At 36.0% G+C, this 23,430-nt stretch overlaps 2 protein-coding genes across 2 annotated transcripts in view; one reads left to right on the top strand and one right to left on the bottom strand.

Moving 5' to 3' along the window:
- The window catches only part of WDR3 (WD repeat domain 3), a 33,465-nt gene extending 10,966 nt beyond the window's left edge, over positions 1 to 22,499 (top strand). The window contains exons 8-25 of the mRNA XM_008580416.1: positions 802 to 909; positions 1,579 to 1,809; positions 4,379 to 4,472; positions 6,441 to 6,542; positions 11,456 to 11,541; positions 11,691 to 11,826; positions 12,568 to 12,624; positions 13,674 to 13,774; positions 13,986 to 14,097; positions 14,230 to 14,364; positions 14,561 to 14,611; positions 15,140 to 15,205; positions 16,307 to 16,399; positions 17,002 to 17,049; positions 17,735 to 17,778; positions 19,740 to 19,868; positions 21,272 to 21,365; positions 21,733 to 22,499. Coding sequence (XP_008578638.1) covers positions 802 to 909; positions 1,579 to 1,809; positions 4,379 to 4,472; positions 6,441 to 6,542; positions 11,456 to 11,541; positions 11,691 to 11,826; positions 12,568 to 12,624; positions 13,674 to 13,774; positions 13,986 to 14,097; positions 14,230 to 14,364; positions 14,561 to 14,611; positions 15,140 to 15,205; positions 16,307 to 16,399; positions 17,002 to 17,049; positions 17,735 to 17,778; positions 19,740 to 19,868; positions 21,272 to 21,365; positions 21,733 to 21,888 — 1,843 coding nt within the window. The 3' untranslated portion in view covers positions 21,889 to 22,499. The remainder of the gene's footprint in view (positions 1 to 801; positions 910 to 1,578; positions 1,810 to 4,378; positions 4,473 to 6,440; positions 6,543 to 11,455; positions 11,542 to 11,690; positions 11,827 to 12,567; positions 12,625 to 13,673; positions 13,775 to 13,985; positions 14,098 to 14,229; positions 14,365 to 14,560; positions 14,612 to 15,139; positions 15,206 to 16,306; positions 16,400 to 17,001; positions 17,050 to 17,734; positions 17,779 to 19,739; positions 19,869 to 21,271; positions 21,366 to 21,732) is intronic.
- The window catches only part of SPAG17 (sperm associated antigen 17), a 186,727-nt gene continuing 179,557 nt past the window's right edge, over positions 16,261 to 23,430 (bottom strand). Inside the window, exon 46 of the mRNA XM_008580417.1 lies at positions 16,261 to 16,349. The gene's annotated coding sequence lies outside the window, so the exon portion shown is untranslated. The remainder of the gene's footprint in view (positions 16,350 to 23,430) is intronic.

Below are 23,430 nucleotides of genomic sequence, written 5' to 3'. Positions count from 1 at the left end.
TTTTTTTTTTTTTTTTTTTTTTTTCCCTTTTTTTCTTTTTTCGTGTCTGGCAACGGACCGCAACCCTCAGTGTCGCGCCCGTACCGGACTGGGACCGGCAACGGGATCACAACACTCGGTGCTGCGCCCGCCCCTCGCTCAGCCAGTGAGCGGGAACCGGTCTGTATGTGGGATCTGAACCCTTGGCGGGATTGCCGTCGTGCTCTCAAGCGGCGCACTGTAGCAGTGCGCCACCGGGCCGGCCCCGAAAAACTGCAGATTTTTAAAGATCATTTCTAAACTGTTTAACTCTCAGAGGCTAGCAGGATATCTTTAATGGCAGCAGCCTGTAAGGAAGGAGGTTGTGTACTTAATGCTAGCTTTTGGGACTAAGAAGAAAGATTGGTCGTACAATTATATAATTGAAGTTTGGGGGCAATATAACCTTGAAATAGGTCATTTTATAACCATAGAAATTCACTCTTTAATGGTTGGAATTTACCAGGTTTACCAGAAACATTTCAGTGGAACAGTTTGAATTAGAAAGACTTCTTCCAGGAAATGTTGTGGGCTGTTGCATTCAGAATCCATTTCTTGAGGGTACCTGTTAAGTGGAATAATATGTTTATGATGCTATAGTTCACAAAGCATTTCGATTTATACATTGTTTAATTCTCATGTTAATCTTGTGTGGTTAAATGACTTTCTGAGATTCATATAGCTTGTTGGTTCTGGGGCCAGATTTTGAACTCAGGTAAGGGCAAATCTGCTTCTAGAAAAGTGACAGCATGATGCTTCCCTCCCTCCCCCGCCCCGCCCTAGATTAAATTCTTGCAAAAGGGAGGAGGAAGACCTTGAAATCAATGTTGAAGTGACTCTGCAAGATGAAATCCAGCGGGTGACTAATATCAAAACTTCTGCCAAAATCAAGTGAGTAAAAATATAGTATTTGAAATTATTATAAAAATAGTAGGCTGCAAAGTGTTATTGGCTTTTTCATGCTGTTTGCAAACTGTCTATATGAATTATATATTTGGAAACAGTGATTATGCAACGCCTGTGTCACATTCTGCTCTTGTTCATCTCACCATGGGCCTCTTACTCCTTATCTGGATTATTATAACAACATTTTAGCTGTTCATCTACTGTCCTTTCCTGCTGCCAGTTTTTTAAAAAATGTATTTCCTATGTTCAGAAAGGATTTAAGGTCACTTGTACATACAGAAAAACAAGATATATGTCAGAATCAATATCTGAGCCCAGGTTTTTTTCTTTTTTTTTTTCTTTTTTTGACTTTTAAAAGCCTATACTTGATTAGTACTCAATACTGAGAGAACCCTTATTTTTAAAATTCTTTATACTTGTTCAGACTTCGTATAGATTGAGGACGTTGCAAAGCCTTTCCCTAGAAAAAGTTAACCATGTGAGCTAATGTGGTAGCTAGAACATTTGTGTTGAGAGAACCCTTATTTTTAAAATTCTTTATACTTGTTCAGACTTCGTATAGATTGAGGACGTTGGCAAAGCCTTTCCCTAGAAAAAGTTAACCATGTGAGCTAATGTGGTAGCTAGAACATTTGTGATTATATTCCCATGCAGATCCTTTGACTTGATTCATTCACCTCAAGGAGAGTTAAAGGCTGTCTTCCTGCTGCAAAACAATCTGGTGGAATTATATTCAATGAATCCATGCTTGCCTACTCCTCAGCCTGTCAGGACAAGCAGAATCACCATTGGGGGCCATCGCAGTGATGTCCGGACTCTGTCATTCAGCTCAGACAATATTGCTGTCCTTTCAGCAGCAGCTGATTCCATTAAAGTATGGAACAGGTTTGTGAAATGATGTTTCCTATAGCTTTATCCAATAGTATTTTCTTCCCTTTGAATTATTTTTTGGTACTCTTGATGGTTAGCTATTACTTTCCCTTTTTTTTTTGGTGACTGGCCAGTACGGGGATCTGAACCCTTGACCTTGGTGGGTTTTTAGCTTCTTAAAGCCCTAAATACAGTTCTATTAAAATGTGTCATCAGTGCATTTTGGCCATAGGCCTATGGAGCCTAGAGCAGAAAAAGTTGCCTTTTATACTTGGTGCAAAAAAATGCAAGCTTATTTTATGTCTGGAGCTTGTAACTGTACTTGGCTAGAGAAAAACATATGACCGTAGTGCCTGTGCTTTTAATTCAGGTAGGCTCTTAGTGGCACTCAGTAATTCTACCGTAGTTTGTCATCATTCTTTTACTTTCCTAGTTGTCTGGTTCACATCTTCCCCTCTCTCCTCAAACCTCAGACACATCTAGCACCTTTAAGCTGATGACCTTGATTCCTAGTTCACTGAAAAAAATGGAAGCATCTAGAGGAGAGTGTTCATATGTTCCCATTATATTGGCCAGTTAAGCTGTATCATATAGTCATATTTCCTTGTTGTTAGGTTGGTGCTCCTAACCAAAGCTGAGTACAACTTGTATTTCGAGATCCTCTCTTCTCTTCCCTTCTAGTAATTTTCCACTTTTTCCTGCATTCATTAATTTTCTCTCTCTCTCAGATCATACCCATGAGCATGCAAATGTGCTCTAGTATCTTCCATCTTAAGTGAAATAATAATCCTTTCTCACCCCTACATCACTCTTCAGTTATTGCCCTGATTACTTTTCTCCATTCTGTCTTCGTAGGTCTCCCATCAGGCTAGTATTCCCACCATTTCACCAGATCAGCTCTTGTCATTTCATCATTGATCATGTTTCTAAATCCAGTGACCTGTAAGCTTTATTTGATGCTCTCACCTTAAATTGATAACTTTTTCCTCTTTGAAACACTTTCTTTCACTTTAATTATTTCTCCTTCTCCTACTGTCTGTTTCTTCTTAGTCCTTGCTGGATCCTTCTTATCTTTCTCACCTCTAAATGTTTGCTTGAGGGTGGAGTCTTTGGACCTTTTCTCACTCTGTGTTCTCTAGTCACATAACTTTATCTGATGACACATAAATTTATATCTAGCTTGAGCCTCTCCCATGAACATCAGACTCATATATCCAAATACTTGGTAGCATCACTTGGATGTCTAATTAGGTATCTTAAACTTTTATATGTCTTGTACCAAACTTATGATCATTTCTCCAAAAATCTCCTCTCCTGCTCTTTCTACAGACTTTTCCTTCTTAGTAAATAATTACTTCCTACCAGTTGTTCTAGCCCCAAACCTTGTAGTCATTCTTGATTCTCTGTCATATACATATCCATCTAATCTATTAGTAAATCCTGTCAGCCCTACCTTCAGAACTTATTCTGAATCCACTCACATCTTACCACCCGTTCTGCTACCACCTCAATTCAAACCACCCTCATCTCTTATCTGGGTTATTATAGTAGTACCCTGACTGGTCTCCCCGCTTCTTTGCTTGCCCCTCTATAGTCTGTTCTCAACACGGCACCCAGTGAAATCTTTTTATAGTGGAAGTTAGATAATTTCCAATAGTTCCATCTCACTCTGACTAAAAGCCAAAGTCCTTGCAGACCTTATCTCTTGCTACTCTCTCCTGTTGCACTAGGCCTTCCTCCTATCCCTTAAACACAGCTAGAATGTGCCTCCTCTTGGCTATTGTGCTCCCTGTTCTTTCTTCTGGGAACTGTCTTCCCCCATTTATCAGGCTTTCTCCCTATCTTCTTATCAAATGACAATCCTGTTATCTTTTTCTTTCCCCTTGCACTCTTCATCCCCTTCACATGGCATTGTTTCTCCATGGTACCTCACCAAGTATTTACAAGAAACTTGCACTCTTCATCCCCTTCACATGGCATTGTTTCTCCATGGTACCTCACCAAGTATTTACATATTTATCATTCCCAGAGAATATTAACCTTTATGACATTAGGGCCCTTTGCTTTTTTACCCACTCTTAACATCTCCAGCACCTAGAAAAAATACCTTGAATATAGTGGGCATTCAGTAAGTGTTTGTTGATTGAAGTGGATATTTGATATATATTTGTTGAGTGGATGAATGTTTATAGTCCTTTTAAAATGAACTTCACTTGTAGGGATATGTAATGATATGCTAATTCATTATATATGAATTATATAACTTGCAACCCTTCAGGCTCACTTGTTTCTTGGTAATGGCAGGTGGGACTCTGTAGAGCCGAGCGGGTAACTCTTTACTCTGCTTTTGTATAATTTCTGTTTTTTAGGATTTGGAGTCTCTAGCAAAACAAAGTTTGGTGCTATTTAATATTTTCTCCATTGACGAAAATTGGGTCTGAATCAAGGATTATTAAGACTTTTATCATCTCTTATGTTGATCTCTCTTTGTAGCTAAGTGTGTGTGGAAACATACACACTGACCTATAGGATAGAGAAGCAGGTTCTCTTAACATATGAGTTCTTTATTCCTTCTTTCGCATAGGTCTACACTGCAGTGTATTCGCACGATGACCTGTGAATATGCGCTTTGCTCATTTTTTGTACCTGGAGATAGGCAGGTGGTCATAGGAACAAAGGTAAACTGAGACTTTTGGATTTCTGGGGCTTTTCTACTCAATATTCTTAAAGTTCTTTTTTGAGAAATCTGGTTTCTTTTTTTTAGCATATTGGAAATGTAGGTAATATGGGAGCAAGGTAATGGGGAGGATGTTAGTTCATTGGCTTTTTTTGTGTGTTTTTTATTTTTTTAATTAGTTAAAAAAACAAACCATATCTCAAATTATGAAAAAGAAAATTAAAATCATGACCCTGAGATAACGACCATTAATATTTTGGTGATCATTCTTTCATGCATCTTTTTATGAGGACATATGTAATTGTGTTTTAATTAATGATAAAATATATTAAGTACCTAGTGTCATGCATGGCAGATAGAAGCATTCAATAAAGCCAAACTTCCCAAATCCTTATCCCTAGGTAGTAATCAAATTGGGAGACAACCATGTGGGAATAAGCAGACAGGGATTTGGATTCAGATTCTGCCCTTTACAAAATGGATAAATTGGAGCAAGTCACATAACTTCTCTTAGTGTATTTTTTCATCTGTATAATGGGATGATGACACTTGCTTTTTGATAGCAGCTTTTGTACCTAGTAGACCTACATTTGCCACTCACTAGCTGTGCAATTCATGGGGAAGTTACTTAGCCCTGTTATCCTGGATTTTCTCACGTAAAATAATGTTCATTAACCTATTTCACAGGGATGAAGTTTGCAAAGTAGTTATCACAGAGATTGGTCCACAGTACGCAACTGATAATAGATGGAGCTGGTAGCAGAAGTAGCAGTAGTGATAGTAGTAGTACTGGTGAGAATAAAATGAAATAGTGTCTATGGAACATTTTGAAAAACGCTTTGTAAGTTTTGTCATTATTATCCCTATAAACCAATGCCATATGTACATGAATTTTATTAGAAAACCTGTATAGCAAAAGTGTAAAATAGGGTAGAGAGATTTTAGGGTCACTGTCATAGAAACATCATTAACATTTCAATGAAAAGTTTTTTAAAAAAAAAAAGTTTTGCTCATTTTCCATTCATTCTTTCAACAAATGTTCACCTACTATTTGCTGTTGGGAAAGAATTTTGCAAATTGCTTCAAAGACTACTTATGTGACTAAAATGCAATTCCTGGCCTAGTTCCTGTGCTAGGTAGATAGTGTATATTACCTCATTTTTATCCTCGCAACAGCTTAGAGATGTCGGTAGTATAGACTCCATTTTATAGATGAAAAACAGGTTCATGAAGATGAATTCATCAGTGGGCACAGAGTTAGAAAGAGGCAGACCTGGGACTCAAGTTGTCTAGCTTATGCTCCTTCTACTCCATTATGCAGAAGCTCATAATAGAGCAGGCTTTGCCTCTGGGTGTTATGTGCTGACACTTTGCCTGTGGCACATATAGACCTCTAAATAGGAATCATGAGGTTATTGTCTTCTATGCCATTATTTGTTTATTTATTTATTTATTTATTTATTTATTTATTTTTTAGTTCATTCCCTCCTGAGTATTGTAGTATATCTCAATTTCTCATTGTCGGTGTGTGAGGAAACCAAAACTAGATGGAGAAGAGTTGGTGAAGCCAATTACTATAGAACACATAAAGGACTGATTAAACTGTAAAGTCTTTTAGGTGTGTCATTTGCTATTATATTTATTCTGATTTGCCTATGGCCATGATATTTCCCTTTTGAAATTGTGGGACCAATGAAAGTGAGAAGAATCCAGTACTACATGGCTGTATTGCTTCATAGTTGTATAGCATGACAGCCTGTCAAGGTTAACTCAGCATGTCAGCAGGGGATTTAACAGCATTTATTCAGATAGAGAATATAGAGTATGGAATGTGGGATCCATTTCTTAAGCAATTGATCTGCTGGATGGTAGCTGCTTGGATATGAAATCTTTTCTAAATTGTGTAGGAATGAATCATGGAGGTTGTAGGTGTGCTCATTATAGCTGTGCTCATTTTGTGTCTTTCTAGACAGGGAAGCTGCAGCTTTATGATTTGGCCTCAGGAAATCTGCTAGAAACAATAGATGCACATGATGGAGCTTTATGGTCCATGTCACTCTCTCCAGATCAGGTAACCAAACCAGCCTTTAAAGCTCTGGACTTTGGCTCTGGCAGAATTTACCAGTTCTTATATCAAGTTTTACTGCTGCCTAAGAAAGAGTTCTTTCAAGTTTTCTTTAAAGAAAGCACTTTTTTTGTCTAATCTTTAGACTTCATCTATGATGCCATTTCATATATTTGGTAATATAAGCAGCTGTCATTATAAAACAGTCTTGTTCAGCTGTTCAGCTGCTTTTGATCATCAGCAACATGACATCAAATTCCTTACCCTGATGATTTTTTTACCAACAGTTTGTAATGCATTTTAAGGGAAAATATTCTCTTGGAGCAAAACAATGCAAGAGGGTAGTGTAGACTTTTTGGCTACCCTTTTAGTACAAACATCTATGCCTATACAAATTTAGTGTTTTTGGCAAATATGTCAGCCCTTACAAGTAAATAAAAGTGTGCTCCCATTCAAAGAAGTCACCCTGGATAACTGTATACTTATTCTAGTAATGGTGCTATTGCTCAATACATTTTGAGATATTTTTTGACAATACCAAAACAGATTTTGGTCAATTCATTTGAATATTCTTAATTATGCAAGCTATATTCATTCACTGAAAATAGATGTATTGAGAATGCAGGAGCACGCCCAGGATCCTAGGCAGGAGCCATGGACAGCCCTCACTCCCTGGCAGGAGGCAGGAGTACACCTGGGGTCCTAGGCAGGAGCCACAGGTAGCACTCCCCACCTGGCAGAAGGCAGGAGCATGCTGAAAATACCACTTCCACACAGGTGGTACACCACAGCCACTGCTGCTGCTAGGGTGGCTCACTGTCATAGTAGTAGCCACAGCCACCATGCAGGTGGCCCACGGCCCATTCAAATGCACTGACACAAGGAGAGTCACCAGCAGCGACCAGAAAAAGAAGTCTTTCTCCTCAAAACCCACTCCAGAGTAATAGAAGAAGCAACTGCTCTACCAGATGACCAGACATTAACATAGGGATACTAGAAATACAAAAACCCAACAAAATATGACCTTACCAAAGGAGTACAGTAATTCTCAAGTACCAGATCCCATAGAGCAGGAAACCCTTGAAATGACTGAAAAGGAATTCCAGGCAGCCCAGGGTGGGATGGCTTTACTGTTGAATTTTGCCAGACTTTTAAAGAGTAATTAATACCAATTCTCTTCAAACTATTCCAAAAAATTGAAACACAGGCCAATCTCTCACACTCATTCTATCAGGGCAGCACCCTGATAACGAAACCAGACAAAGATACAGTAACAAATGAAAACTACAGCCCAGTATCTTTGATGACCATAGAAGTAAAAATCTTCAACAAAATATTAGCAATCAGAATACAGCAACACATCAAAAAAATTTTTCATCATGATGAAGGAGGATTCATCACAGGGATGCAAGGGTGGTTCAGACTATGCAAGTCAATAAGTGTGATGCACCACATCAACAAAATCAAGGATAGAACCCATGTGATTATCTCAGTAGATGCAGAAAAAGCATTTGACAGAATTCAACATCTCTTCATGCTAAAGACTCAGAAAATTAGGTATAGAAGGAAAGTATCTCAACACAATAAAAGTCATATATGACAGACCCACTGCCAATATCATGCCGAACAGCAACAAGACAAGCATGCCCATTCTCACCACTCCTATTTAACACCGTATTAGAAGTACTAGCCAGATCAGTCTGGCAAGAGAAAGAAATAAAGGGCATCCAGATTGGAAAAGATAAAGTCAAACTGTCCCTGTTTGTGGATGACATAATCCTATGTATAGAAGAATCTAAAGACTCTACCAAAAAACTCTTAGAGCTGATTAACAATTTCAGAAATGTTGCAGGATACAAAATCAACACCCAAAAATCAGAAGTGTTTTTATTCTCCAATAATGAACTAGCAGAAAAAGAAATCAAGAAAGTAAGCCCATTTACAATAGTCATCAAAAAAATAAAATACCTAGGAATCTATTTAATCAAGGAGGTGAAAGATCTCTATAGTGAGAACTACAAATCACTGCTGAAAGAAATTAAAGAGGACACAAAAAGATGGAAATACATTCCATGCTCTTGGATTACAAGAATTAACATTGTGAAAACGTCCATTGTACCCAAAGTGATCTACAAATACAGTGCAATCTCTATCAAACTACCAATGAAATTCTTCATAAAAATAGAAAAAAACAATCACAACATTAATATGGAACAACAAAAGACCTTGAAAAGCCAAAGCAATCCTTATTAAAAAAAAAAAAAAAAAGAATAGCCTGAGGCATTATACTACCTGGCTTCAAATTATCCTACAAGGCTATAGTAACCAAAGCAGCATGGTACTGGGATAAACAGACACTCAGGCCAATGGAACAGAATAGAGAACCCAGAAATCAACTCACATACTTACTGCCAACTGATATTTGAAAAGGGCAACAGGAGCATACATTGGGGGGAAGGACTGCCTCTTCAATAAGTGGTGCTGGGAAAACTGGATATCCATATGTAGAAGAAAGACACTAGACCTGTACCACCTGCCATATACCAAAATCAACTCAAAATGGATGAAAGACTTATATGAGACCTGAAACTATAAAACCATTAAAAGAAAACATGGGAAAGACTTCAGGAAGTAGGACTTGGAAAAGACTGTATGACCAAGACCCCAAAAGCAGGTGACAAAAGAGAAAATAAGCAAATGGGATCATATCAAACTAAAAAGCTTCTGCACAGCCAAAGAAACAGTTAACAGAGTGAAAAGACAACCCACAGAATGGGAGAAAATATTCGCAAATTATGTATCTGAAAAGGGACTGATATCCAGAATATACAAGGAACTCAAACAACTTAACATTAAAAAACAAGTAACCCTAATAAAAAATGGACAGTAGCTAAGAGTTGGAATCAACCTAAATGTCCATCAGTGGGTGACTGGATAAGGAAATGTTTTATGTATACACAATGAAATACTACTCAGCCGTTAAAAAGAATGAAATTCTGCTATTTGATGCAACATGGATGAACTTAGAGGAAATTATGTTAATAGCTAAGAGTTGGAATCAACCTAAATGTCCATCAGTGGGTGACTGGATAAGGAAATGTTTTATGTATACACAATGAAATACTACTCAGCCATTAAAAAGAATGAAATTCTGCTATTTGATGCAACATGGATGAACTTAGAGGAAATTATGTTAAAAAGAAACAGTTAACAGAGTGAAAAGACAACCCACAGAATGGGAGAAAATATTCGCAAATTATGTATCTGAAAAGGGACTAATATCCAGAATATACAAGGAACTCAAACAACTTAACATTAAAAAACAAGTAACCCTAATAAAAAATGGACAAAGGATCTAAACTGGCATTTCTCAAAGGAAAATATACAAATGGCCCGTAGACACATGGAAAATGCTCAACATCACTAAGCATCAGGGAAATGCAAATCAAAACCACATTGAGATATCTCACTCCAATTAGACTGGACAGTATCAAAAAGACAGCAGCAAATGCTGGCAAGGGCGTGGAGAAAGGGGAACCTTCCTTTAATGTTGGTGAGACTGTATGTTAGTGCAGCCATTATGGAAAACAGTATGGAGATTCCTCAAACAATTAGAGATAGAACTGCCATACAATCCAGGAATCTCATTGCTAGGTGTATACCCTAAGGAATGGAAGTCATGTCAAATGGATACCTGCCCTCCCATGTTTATCACAGATCTATTTACAGTAGCTAAGAGTTGGAATCAACCTAAATGTCCATCAGTGGGTGACTGGATAAGGAAATGTTTTATGTATACACAATGAAATACTACTCAGCCATTAAAAAGAATGAAATTCTGCTATTTGATGCAACATGGATGAACTTAGAGGAAATTATGTTAAGTGAAATAAGTCAGGTACAGAAAGAAATCCTGCATGCCCTCACTCATAATTGGAAGCTGAAAAAGATAAAAAAAAGAAAGAAAAATACAACAATCATAATAATCCATTGAAGTTTCAAAAGGAGAGAATAGAACTGAGGCTACCAGAGGTAGGAAAGGGGGAGGTGAGAGTTGGTGAGAAATTGGTAAAAGACCACAGAAAATGATTACATCGTGTAATGGTAAATATAGTAATTCTTAAAAATAAATAAAAAAGAAAATAGATGCATTATTTTTGGAAAAATCTAAATCTGGAGTTTAGAGTGGTTAATGCTTTTTGGGGTCAAAACAAAACAGCTGTGAATTTACCATGGTAATAACATGTTGCATTTGTAGCATGTTCTGTCTTTTCCATAAACTACATAGACTTTCACTACAATAGAACTAAGGATCATGGAATGGTTGTTTCCTGTGTTATAAATCTATGAGATAGCAAAATAGACACCTGAGGTCCAGTTTTCTAACTTCATGTTCTATATACCTTATAATAACACTACATAGTAATGAGACTAATTTTCCTAATATTGGAAAACAGTTTCAAACATGTTTTAAGTAGGGACATTGCAGGAATAAACTTATGCCCTTCTGAGTTGAATACTTTAAACTTATTTAGGTGATGCATTCTATGAATGTTTGTCAAACTGGTTTTACTACTTCATAGCAAATTCTTTTGACACATGCTGCCTTCCTTAGTGGAGTAAAAAACACCATCATGTTCATCAAGAGTTTTTCTTCCTGATGCTAGCAAAAGTTTAGTAAGTAGAACTTTTTGCTAATTATCATCTCTCTCTATGTTAGTGTGTGTTAGGATTTCTCAGATAAGGTCTGTGGCAGCAGTCCCAAAAGAGCAGTAAAAGGGCTTAGGGAGAACCACGTTTTTCCTAATTTTTATACCATGCCATTAAATAAAAAAATTTTTTAGACTATTTTGATGTGTCTTCTTAGCAAAGTTTTTATGCTAAAGTCATATTTAATAGAAATGTCATTTGACTTTCAGCGTGGCTTTGTGACAGGTGGTGCAGATAAATCTGTCAAGTTCTGGGATTTTGAGTTGGTCAAAGATGAAAATAGTACCCAAAAGAGGTGAGTAGATATGTTTTGTGTTCATTTTTTGGAGTAAAAATAGGGAGCCATTGAATGGCCTTTAGACTTGTGTACCTCTGTTGTGCTCTAGAGGGTTTGGAATTGCCTGTATTTGTGGAGTACTCATTTATTTTTTTCTGTGGTGCTAGACTTTCTGTGAAGCAAACTCGAATCTTGCAACTAGATGAAGATGTTCTATGTGTTAGTTACTCTCCCAATCAGAAGCTATTGGCTGTGTCTTTGCTGGACTGTACCGTGAAAATTTTCTATGTCGACACTTTGAAGGTACAGTGGTTATTGCCTGGGAATGTTTTTTTTCTTTCTGACTGACCTTAAGAATTTGGAGTGAGACTATGAAGAAGTAGTCTTGACTGTGCATAGCAGTAATACATTTCTAAAAATTTGTATGTGAATCAAAACATTTTGAGTGTGCTAGGAAGCTAGATTTTTAAAGAATTCTTTGGTTCATAAATTTTGTTTAAAGGAGGTTATATTTCATATGTTCAGAAATTCTTGTGTATAGAAAATCCTGTGATAGCCAGTAGTTATAAGAGCATTGCTGAGTGTCCTATGCAGTGATTTTATACTTGGCTGTACATCAGGATCATTTGGGTTGCTTTTAAAAATATGGATTACTGGGCCCTACGCCCAGAGAGTCAGTAGGACAGGATTGGGACTTGGAATATTTTTGTGAATCAAGTGCCTCAGAGTCTTTTCAGCTAAGAGGTCCAGAGAACATCTCTGTTGCCTTATTCTGACTGAGGCAGGAGGCTTCTTGGGGTCTCCTTTCCTCCACTGTATTGTGGTATTAGCAAGTGCAGGCAGGGTCTATATAGTGGACATAGGTACTCTTAACAAGCTATCTTCAGTGGTTTAATTGTTGTCTTTAAAAATACAGATATAAAGAAATTCAGAAATGTGTTTAGTATTGTATTTTAAAATTATATATAGACCTATGTGTAATAAATTATACCTATTTTATAGACAGACATAAATTATTTATATTCTCTCTTTTTTTAACATTAGTTTTTTCTCTCACTATATGGACACAAACTGCCTGTTATATGCATGGACATCTCTTATGTAAGTAAAGTTTAAAATATGTCTTAGTTACAAGTTGTCTTTTCCAGAGCAGACACATTTTCAGTTCTGGGCTTAATTATCATCACTTTAGAGTATGTATTTTTATCCTTCTGTTATGTCTGACTTTCTCCAAAAGCAGTCACAAATTAATATATATATTATAATCATATCTTAAAAATATATAATTTTAATGTTTTCAGAAGAATTTCACAAATATTATCTCAGTTAGCCTTTATTATTCCCTGTTATGCTCTCCAGATAGTATTTTGTTGTCTAAAATATTATAACTGATAGAGCACCCTAAAATATGAGACTTTTTAAAAAAAGGCTTCACCTTTTGTTCTGAAAGATAATGTTGGTGAGGAGGAAGAAACTTGACTTTATATTTGGATATTTATGGTATTTTCCACTATGTGTACTTTTAGTCTCTTGACCAAAATCACATATTTCGAATGCCTAATTATGATTAGGAGGCAGCAATGTATATTTTAGAAGTGTCTATTCTGTGTGAAAGGAATTGGCCCTATAGCTGTGATCAGTGTCTGAACAAAGTTAAAGCATTAAAAATATTTCCAATTGTTTTATGTTGACAACCATTTGAACTAGGTATTGAAATGGGAAAGGTAAGAGAAATGGTGATAGGGAACATGAGATACAAGGGTGGGTCATAAACATTCTAGTAGATTCTTTTCCAGACTTATCTCTCCGTTTTCCCTCTTCCACTCTTCTCCAATTCCCATACCATAGATTAGAGATTCTTTTTCCTATCTAATTAACAAAGTAAGTAGATAACCCTACATCAGGGCACAACACTGCCCTGTGGCAATATAAAAATATTTAAGCCATAGAGTTCATGCTTTCACTTAAGTTTTTTGAGTAGCTTTATAGGAAAAGCAAATAATCAGGTGCTCTTAGTAGAGAGATGAGATTAAATTTTTTGGCTTTATTAATGTTTTTGAAAGAAATGGGTTAAATGTTCTGGTTAGCTTCTATTTATGTACTTGATATCTGAATTCTGTAAATTAATGTTTTACTTCTCTTTCTCATAGGATGGAGCACTAATAGCAACTGGCTCTGCTGATAGGAATGTGAAAATCTGGGGTTTGGACTTTGGGGACTGCCACAAATCTCTGTTTGCACATGATGATAGGTAGGTGTAGTCTTTATAAAGACCTCCTGTTGAATAATCTCTAAGTATCATTTCCCTAGAGCATCAGCATCTATTTTTTAGTGTTAGACAATGGTAAGTTGAAAGTTCTAAAATATAGTCAGACATTCTAGAACTAGCTAGTCAAAGCTGTTTATGTGTGTAAGACTCTTTTCATCCTGAAATTTGATGACATTTTAATACTTCTTTTCAGTGTAATGTACTTACAGTTTGTACCTAAGTCTCACCTCTTCTTCACCGCTGGGAAAGACCGTAAGATTAAGCAGTGGGATGCAGACAAATTTGAACACATACAAACTTTGGAGGTAATCTTTTGACTGTTTTGCTTGCTTGGTTCTTTAGAACCACTTTTAAGAATTTTTATATTACCCACTAATATGAGCAGGTAGTGGTCTGAATGAGGTATAGGTTTTTGGTTTTCTTTTGTCTTTCTCCAGGGGCACCACCAGGAAATATGGTGTTTGGCTATAAGCCCCAATGGAGACTATGTTGTATCATCATCCCATGACAAATCTCTGAGACTTTGGGAGAGAACCAGGGAGCCTCTTATTCTTGAGGAAGAAAGGGAGATGGTAAGAACTTTAGGCTTGGTTATAAATATGGTGGGTGTTTTCTAATGCAGTCACACGTCATTCAGGGCAAGTCCAAGAACCTCCAGGAGATGTTTCCAAGACATCTATTTCAGAAGCCAGACAGAGAGATGCCATTAGGGGATTATGTTTTTAGAGAAGTAGCTTCTCATTGCCTAATGTCACTTTACATTGGCAGCAAAGGGAAGCAGAATACGAGGAGAGTGTGGCCAAAGAAGATCAACCAGCAGTAAGTAAATCTTTTGGGACCTTGAGATTATGCTCTGTAATTATCGTATTGAAATTTACTATAATTTTAAGAATTTCTAGTGGAATTAGAATTGGAGCTAGATGCCAAAGGCTTTACCAGCTGATGTGAGAAAGAAGCTGTGTAGTCCTTTTTTATCTTAGTAAAGTATATCTTAGTTTCGTGGGACAAGTGACTGACCAAATTTGGTACTGAATAATTGTCATTCTGGGTTTTTTTTTTAAGGCTTCAGGGAATTATTTAATTCACAATAGAAGAAAAATAAAAATCAAAAAATTGGAGAAATTGGACATTCTCTTTAGATATTTGCAGGATATTTTTATGATGATGCATATAAAATTCTTAGCATAGTGTCTGGCACTTATTAAGCACTCAGATAATGGTAGCTGATAACACTGTTATCATTTTCATAAAATAGTAATTCCTGTTCTTTGATGGATATAAGATTAATTTATTGGCTCTTTAACTCCTGTCGATGATATTGTTCAAAGATCTCTTTGTTTTTGGCAGGTTCCAGGGGAGACTCAAGGTGACAGCTACTTTACTGGAAAGAAAACTATTGAAACAGTCAAAGCAGTAAGTTACTATAGAACATATATCTCGGGCCGGCCCCGTGGCGCACTCGGGAGAGTGTGGCGCTTGGGTGCGCGGTGGTGCTCCCGCCGCGGGTTCGGATCCTATATAGGGATGGCTGGTATGCTCACTGGCTGAGCACAGTGTGGACGACACCAAGCCAAGGGTTGCAATTCCCTTACCGGTCACAAAAAAAAACAAACAAAAAAACATATATCTCATTTTTTATTAGAATCCCAACTGTTTAGTAAAAGTCTTATTTTGTATCAACCAAGTAGACCTCTTGTGGCTAAAAGTTGATGAAATTTAAAGATGGAGATCATAGGGCCGGCCCGGTGGCGCACTGGAGAGCGCGCCGCTTGGGAGTGTGGTGGCACTCCTGCCGAGGTTTCTAAAAGTTGATGAAATTTAAAGATGGAGATCATAGGGCCAGCCCGGTGGCGCACTGGAGAGCGCGCCGCTTGGGAGTGTGGTGGCACTCCTGCCGAGGTTTCTGATCCCATGTGGTGACCGGTTCCCGCTCACTGGCTGAGCATGGCGCGGGCGCGACACCGAGGGTTGCGATCCCGTACCGGTCAGTAAAAAAAAAGACAAAAAGGAACTGGTTCCCGCTCACTGGCTGAGCGTGGCGCGGGCGCGACACCGAGGGTTGCGATCCCGTACCGGTCAGTAAAAAAAAAAGACAAAAAGGAAAAAAAAAAAAAAAAAGATGGAGATCATAATACCACTGTTTTCTTTCCTTGTAACCAAGGACAGGAGTAGTCCTGAATCTGTTTGATCATAGCATGGTTTCTAGAAAGGAAAGCATGATCTTCTTCTGAAAGTAGCACCTTCCTGGTGTTCCTGGGAACCGCCTTACTCAAGGTGTCCAGATATAGTTTCACCTGAGTCCATGATACTTACCCTCTTCCTGTTAAATTAAAAAAAAGAAAAGCAAACTAAAAGATGTCTTTAAATGCTATTTGGCACTGTGTTAGCACATCTTTATTAAACCGATCCAAGCTGTTACATTTGGTAAGTTTGTAGTCAGGCCTTCTAGTTTCAGTGTCGTGGGATGCTGGAGAGTGTTGTGATGATTTCTTTCCTTTGTCATCATCTGTGTAGGCTGAAAGGATCATGGAGGCTATTGAGCTATACCGAGAAGAAACTGCAAAATTGAAAGAACACAAAGCCATTTGTAAAGCTGCAGGGAAAGAGGTAAAATAGTCCATTAAGTTACACTCTGGGAACTATTTATAAATAAAATTTCTGACTAGAAATTTCAGGATTTAACTCAGATTAGGATATGAGATAAATGCAAAAGAATCTTTTCTAATTCAAATATTAGAAGAAATTGAGTGGCAGTCCATTAAGTTACACTCTGGGAACTATTTATAAATAAAATTTCTGACTAGAAATTTCAGGATTTAACTCAGAGTAGGATATGAGATAAATGCAAAAGAATCTTTTCTAATTCAAATATTAGAAGAAATTGAGTGGGAGGAAGGAAGCTTGTTCTTAATAAAAAGGAAAGGCTAGGAAATTATAGATTGGGTAATTATTGTATTGAGCAGAAACTCATGCTCCCACTTTAGTTTGGGAGTCAGGGTAACCATGTCAGATTTCTAGATAAAACATATTGCCCAAACTCATTCATAAGTACTACAAAAACTAAAAGGCCTGATAATTCTTTTATACTCTCAGTTTTTAGGGTTTCTTTTCTTTTTTCAGAATTGTAAAATACTGTTATTATTCTGTCTGTGACAAGCACTATCAAAATCCTGGTGTTTTCGTGGCTTGATTTAATAATTTCTTTGTAGGTTCCTCTTCCTGTCAACCCCATCCTGATGGCGTATGGCAATATCTCAGTGAGTAGAATATCTAACAGTTTCTCTTTGGTTACTTTCAGGGAAAAGAAAGGAAGTGAAGAGGCATTATGTTTTGGGGATGGATGTATTGGGAAATACTTTGTCTTTAAACATCTCATCAGAGATGAGACAACATCAATAGAATGTTGGCATCCTGTAGGATATTTTGTATTTGAAAAGGACCCCTTTAGTGTAACTTCCCAAGTCAGCTTTTTTAGTTGGATTGGACTGGTGTTCTGTTTTCTAGTGCTTATTTAAGTTCAGTGTTCAAAGTCCTTTGAAGATTGTTCTTTGAAATAAGGCTTTGGAGGAAAAGTTGACATAAATCAATCAGATAGAGAAAGAGAAGGGGGAGAGTAATGGGAGAATGTATGTTTATCTAGCAATCTCTAATTATTTAGTATTTTACTTGCATGTCTCATTCATCACCATAATTACCTGCATCAGCGTGTCTTCATTTTATAAATAAGGAAACTGGCCTGACTTTTAACATAGTTGATAAGGGGAAGAGCTTGATTGTGAACCCAGATCTAGCTAACTCTAAGCCTATGCATGTCTTGCCATTTTAGAGCAGTTTCTTAAATGAGAGAGAGAGGGGTCCCTGTATTTTTAGGAGATGGAAATTAGAAAGCTTTAGTAGAAACCAACTAAGAGTATCACTAATGGTCTTATCCTTCCCTTATAGCCTTCATCTTATGTATTAGAAATTTTTAAAGGAATCAAGTCAAGGTGAGTCCTAGTGTACAATTATAATTTTCAGCTTACAACATTTATTGAATGTTTATCTGAACATGAAATAAATAGAAATTATAATTGATGGTTCTTTTCTTTATAGGTTTAACTATGTCAAATTTTTTATGGAAAATAATTTATTATAATGTTCTTTTTGAAGTGCTAGAAGTAGGAGGCTCCTCCTAAAATATGAAGGGAGATGCTTTCAAAGACAAATGAAGGGTAGTAGTTTATTTTGTAGGTAATGAAATATATAATTCAATCAGAAGTACTAACTGTTAACATGTTTTGTTGTATATTTTCTTTGGCTTATTTTCTGTGTACATATACAACTGGAATCATACTATATCCAATTTTGTATCCTGTTTTTTGCCATATTTCCAGAACATTTTCTCATGTTATTAATATTCTTCAAAAACATATCATTGAATTAATTCAAAATATTCCATTGTATGAATGGTTACTATTGGATGTTGCATTTGTTTCTCATTTTTTGCTATTATCAATAATGAATACCTTCAGTATTTCAGTGAACACTTTTACATATTAATCTTTGTCATTGTTATTATTTTCCTTAAGAGTCCTAGCAGCCTAATAACTAATGAATGGGTATGAGCTTTTTAAAGGTTTATATTGCAATTTACTGTCCAGAGTGCTGATTTTTATCCAGACTTTAAAAATTCTTTGCCAGTTTGAGAGGCAAAAGGTGGTATTGTATTATTTTTATGCCTTTTAATTAATGAAGCTAAAATTTCAGCATATTTGTTGACTATTCATATTTTTTCTTGTGAATTTTTATTTTTTCTTTGTGTTCTTTAGTAGTTTCTCTTACTGGTTTTTAAGAATTCTTTATGTGCTTTGTCATATATTTTTAGAATAATGTTATTTGTGATTTACCTTTTTATTTATGGCTAAAATTTCAGCATATTTGTTGACTATTCATATTTTTTCTTGTGAATTTTTAGTTACTATTTTTTCTTTGTGTTCTTTAGTAGTTTCTCTTACTGGTTTTTAAGAATTCTTTTATGTGCTTTGTCATATATTTTTAGAATAATGTTATTTGTGATTTACCTTTTTATTTATGAGTTTGACCTACTGAAGGTTATCATTTTCATAACAAATCAAAATAGCTACATATATCCCTTACAAGAAATAAACAGGACCTATCTGAGGATAATGATCAAACTTCACTAGAGAAATGTAAAAGAAATTTGGTTAATGGAACTACACAGTACATTCCAAGATGGAAACAGTTCCATGTTTGAGAGATTTCATTTTTCTTAAGCTAATGAATAGGTTTGTGATCTCAATTGAAATCTTCTTGAGATTTCTTTTTTATTTTTTTTGTGTTTTTTTGAGGGGATGGGGTGGAGCAGCTGGCCAGTATGGGGATCCAAACCCTTGACCAAACGCCTTACAAGGTGGCGCTCTAACCAACTGAGCTAACTGTCCAGCCCCTCTTGAGATTTCTAATTGGAATTGATGAAATGATACTAGAGCTAGTTCTAGAGGGAGCTATTCTCCTAGATTAACAAGCTATAAAATTAACAAAATTAAAATAGGGCAGGATGGGTGTCAGAATCAATCAGTCCTCACAATAGACTTAAAAGCTCTGAAACATTGTATCATATATAAGGACTTAATCTGTGATAAAAAGAATTATCATACAAAGATGGAATATTCAACAAAAGGCTTTTGAGAAACTGTTTATCTGGAGGAAAAATGTCAGATTCTTCCACCATGCCATGAACTAAAATTCATTCCAAATAGATTAAAATATTAAATATAGAAAACAAAACATTGAAAAGAGAGAATCATCTAGTATATAGTTGAATACTTAACTACAAATGGGCTAGATTTAGTCAAGTGTAAAAGAGTAGAAAAAATAGTAAAGGAAAAGATTTAAAAGTTGACCATGTTAAGAAGTGTGAAATTTTTAATATTTATTTCTTCTTCAGTGAGCTGGAAGAATCTCTACTTGTGCTGCCTTTCTCCTATGTCCCAGACATTCTCACGCTGTTTAATGAATTCATCCAGCTGGGCTCTGATGTTGAATTTCTATGTAGGTGCCTCTTCTTTCTCCTCAGGTAATGTTCTTTTCCAAAGAATACCATGTCTACTCAACAAAACTGCTCCAGTAGTACCCTACCTGAAGCTGCAAACTCTTTGGGATTAAGAAATCTTATGTTTCAATTTCAGACTGTTACAGAATTTCTGTGCTGTCTGACATAAAGTATTTCTTATGCTTTGGAACTAGTCTTACCTTTATAACAAGGATAGTGATGACCTGCCTCTTTGAGTAATATGTAATGGTAATCACTTTGCTCAAAAGTGCTTAATCAGTCATAGGCCTCCAGATTACAGTACTAAGATAATAATAGCTCTGATTCTAGTCAGTGTGCTGAAAGGCAGTTGTTGAATGGCCAATTTGCCTCTTTTGCTGTTTTTTGGGTTTTTTTTTTTTTTTTTTTTTTTTTAACTTTTTGGTTTAAGCTAAATAATTTTTTTTTGGGTTTTTTTTTTTTTTTTTTTTTTTTTAACTTTTTGGTTTAAGCTAAATAATTTTTTTTTGGGTTTTTTTTTTTTTTTTTTTTTTTTTAACTATTTGGCTTAAGCTAACTAATGTTTTTTTGGGTTTTTTAATTTTTATTTTTTTTGTCCTCATAACAACATTTTTTAAGGAATAGTCAGTTTATTTCTCCACATCTCTACAGGTGAAAATGAAAATGTAGGGACATAGAAACTAAGGAACATAAAGGTAATATGTTTATTAGGCTGTGTTCTTAAATATGAACAATTCTTTGTCAGTATGTAATTAAGAAGATTGTATGGGGGGTCTTCAAAAAGTTCATGGAAAGATTTGTTTTTAATCTTTTAATTCTATTTTTCCACAAATTTTTTGAAGTACCCTTGAATTTACAAAGACTTCAGAATATTTTCTTCTCATCTCCCACTCTCTGACCTTCACTCTTAAGCTGTTACAGCAGAGCACAGGAATAGAGAAAAATGGAACATTCCTTAAAATACTGTTATGAAGACAAAACTGCTCAGCCAATACCAAATAGTTAAACAGGTATACGTATTTAGTGAGTTGACGAAATAGTTATTTGGTGAATTGGACTGTTTTCATGATTCTGAAGCCCACATTCATTATATTCTTTCAGAATAGTAGCAAGAGAAGAACAATGATATATTATTTTGTTGGCATATTTATAATTTGGGGCAAGTTGTGAGAACCTATTCATATGCAGCAATATTACTGATAATTAGATATTTTTAAAATTATCATCAAATTGAACAGAATAGTGGTGAAAGAAACTTATTTAGCTTTTTTTGCTAAAAGCATTTCTATACTCCCATGATATGGTGAAACAAATCTATATCTTTTGTTGTTGTGGCTTTGATATTGTATCTATTTGCTGTTTCTAGAAGGGATAGGTAGGGCCACAACCTCTCTTTGTAACATTGCTCTGTTCTGTTTTTCAATTAGGATTCACTTTGGACAGATCACTAGCAACCAAATGCTTGTGCCAGTGATAGAAAAATTAAAGGAAACAACTATTTCAAAAGTCAGCCAAGTCCGGGTAAGTCTCTTTATATGGAGATATGATAACAAGACAAGATCTCAGTGTGTATGTGACTTAGGAATACCATAGTATTCTGTGCTTTGTCTTTAGCAATACCGACCAGACATACATGGGTACTTAAAAAAGTTCATGGAAAAATAGAATTAAATGATAATACAAATCATTCCTTGAATTTTTGAAGTGCCCTTGTAAAACTGTATTTGAGATAAAGATTTTGTTGGAATAGAAAAAAACAAACGAGAAAAATCCTTAGTGAGGGAAGGATGAGTAACAACTGAAGCTTAGGTTCCCCTGGCTCACCTATGCCACTATATTGCATTGAAGTGGGGAAAATTTGTTTAATCTTGATTGTCTTTCTCTCCAGGATGTTATCGGCTTCAATATGGCAGGTCTTGACTATCTCAAGAGGGAATGTGAGGCAAAAAGTGAAGTTATGTTTTTTGCTGATGCTACTAGCCACTTGGAAGAGAAGAAGAGGAAAAGGAAAAAGAAGGAAAAGCTAATTTTAACATTGACTTAAAACTGAAAAGTAGTGCCTTTTTCTACTTTTTTCTTAAAAGGACTTCGAAACGAAGCAACAGCAGAGTTAGTGTAATCTTAAAAATACCAAATAATAAGATCATGTTGCAGATGATCTCAGGATGTGGTTCCCAGCTTTTCCTGAGGGAATTTCAACATGGGACTATGGGCTGGCTCCATTTCTTGGACTTAAAACCATGATCAGTTTTAAAATCTTTCTGTGCTCTAAAAGGTTGAGTCCTGCAGGAGTTTTTCCCATTATGTTCTAGCAGGGAGCAAAGCATTGTTTAAATTAGGTATTTTTCTGGAGTTGAAATTAAAATTTCAAAATTTTTTATATTTCTTTTATGGGCAGATGATTTGTTGTTTGATTTGTTACTTCTATATATTAGGTTTTATCTCCTGTTGAGACAATCAGGTGCGTAATTGATGGCCCTCTGCCCACAAATGCTGTGTCATGGACCTGAAAAGGACCATAAAAATTATGTACAACAGCCACCTTAAACTTAACTGCTTGCAGGTTGTTTTATCTGTATATAGGAAGATCCTAATTGCTAACTGTTTATACTTTTAAAAATAAAGTAGTTTCTAATTATGGAGTAATCAAGCTAAGGTGCCTTGCTAGACTTCTGAGTAATTAATATACTATGTATGTGTGTAAATATAGTTATATATATGTCTACATGGTAGGGACATGGAGAAAGGAATGTTATAGGAAAAGAGATTGACATAGATAGCTCTGGGCCTGGGCTTTTCTTTGTGGGCAGTTTTTAAATTAGTAATTCAAACTCCTTGTTACAGGTCTATTCAGAGACAGTTTTGGTTTTTATCTTTCTGTGAGTTTGTACATTTCATCTAAGTTACTGTGTTGTGGTGCTACCATTTTCTTCCCAGGCTCAGAGCTGCATTCTTGTGGCTTGGTGATTTGTGTCTCAAACCCCGATTCTGTTAATGTTCCTAAGCATAATGCAATCGACTGAAGTGAGGTGTGGAATACAGTGGTTTTATATGTTGGGCAGAATAAAAACAGTGAACTCAAACCCCGATTCTGTTAATGTTCCTAAGCATAATGCAGTCGACTGAAGTGAGGTGTGGAATACAGTGGTTTTATATGTTGGGCAGAATAAAAACAGTGAATTTTGTCATAGAATGCCTGATCGCTTAACTATGAAAAGGCAAGAATATAGACAGTTATGATGCATTCTAGGTAGGTTACAAGGAGACAGTCTTTTGTTTAGGCAGCTATTCCTGCCACCAGGAAGAGGAGTTAGTTAATTTTTGAAAACTGTCTTAATTCTTTATGAGAGCAGAGGCTGAATTTATATTCTGTTTGTGATCCTTAGAATTGTTGGTCAAAACATAAAGAAATTGCAGCATTACCATTAACATTTTTGATGGTTTCCAAACCAAAACAAGTTACAGGAGGGCACTCTAGATGTATTTATCATTAGCAATTGGTCTTATGTCAAAAAGTGCTGTTTTCCCATAGCTTTGTTACCATTTACAATTGATTAGCCTGACCGTACTAGAGAATGTAAAGATG

This window comes from Galeopterus variegatus, unplaced genomic scaffold (assembly GCF_000696425.1).
Source record: "Galeopterus variegatus unplaced genomic scaffold, G_variegatus-3.0.2 Scaffold2084, whole genome shotgun sequence".
Taxonomy (NCBI): domain Eukaryota; kingdom Metazoa; phylum Chordata; class Mammalia; order Dermoptera; family Cynocephalidae; genus Galeopterus; species Galeopterus variegatus.
The sequence above is the reverse complement of the archived record's forward strand: the minus strand, read 5'-3'. Positions and strand labels throughout refer to the sequence as shown.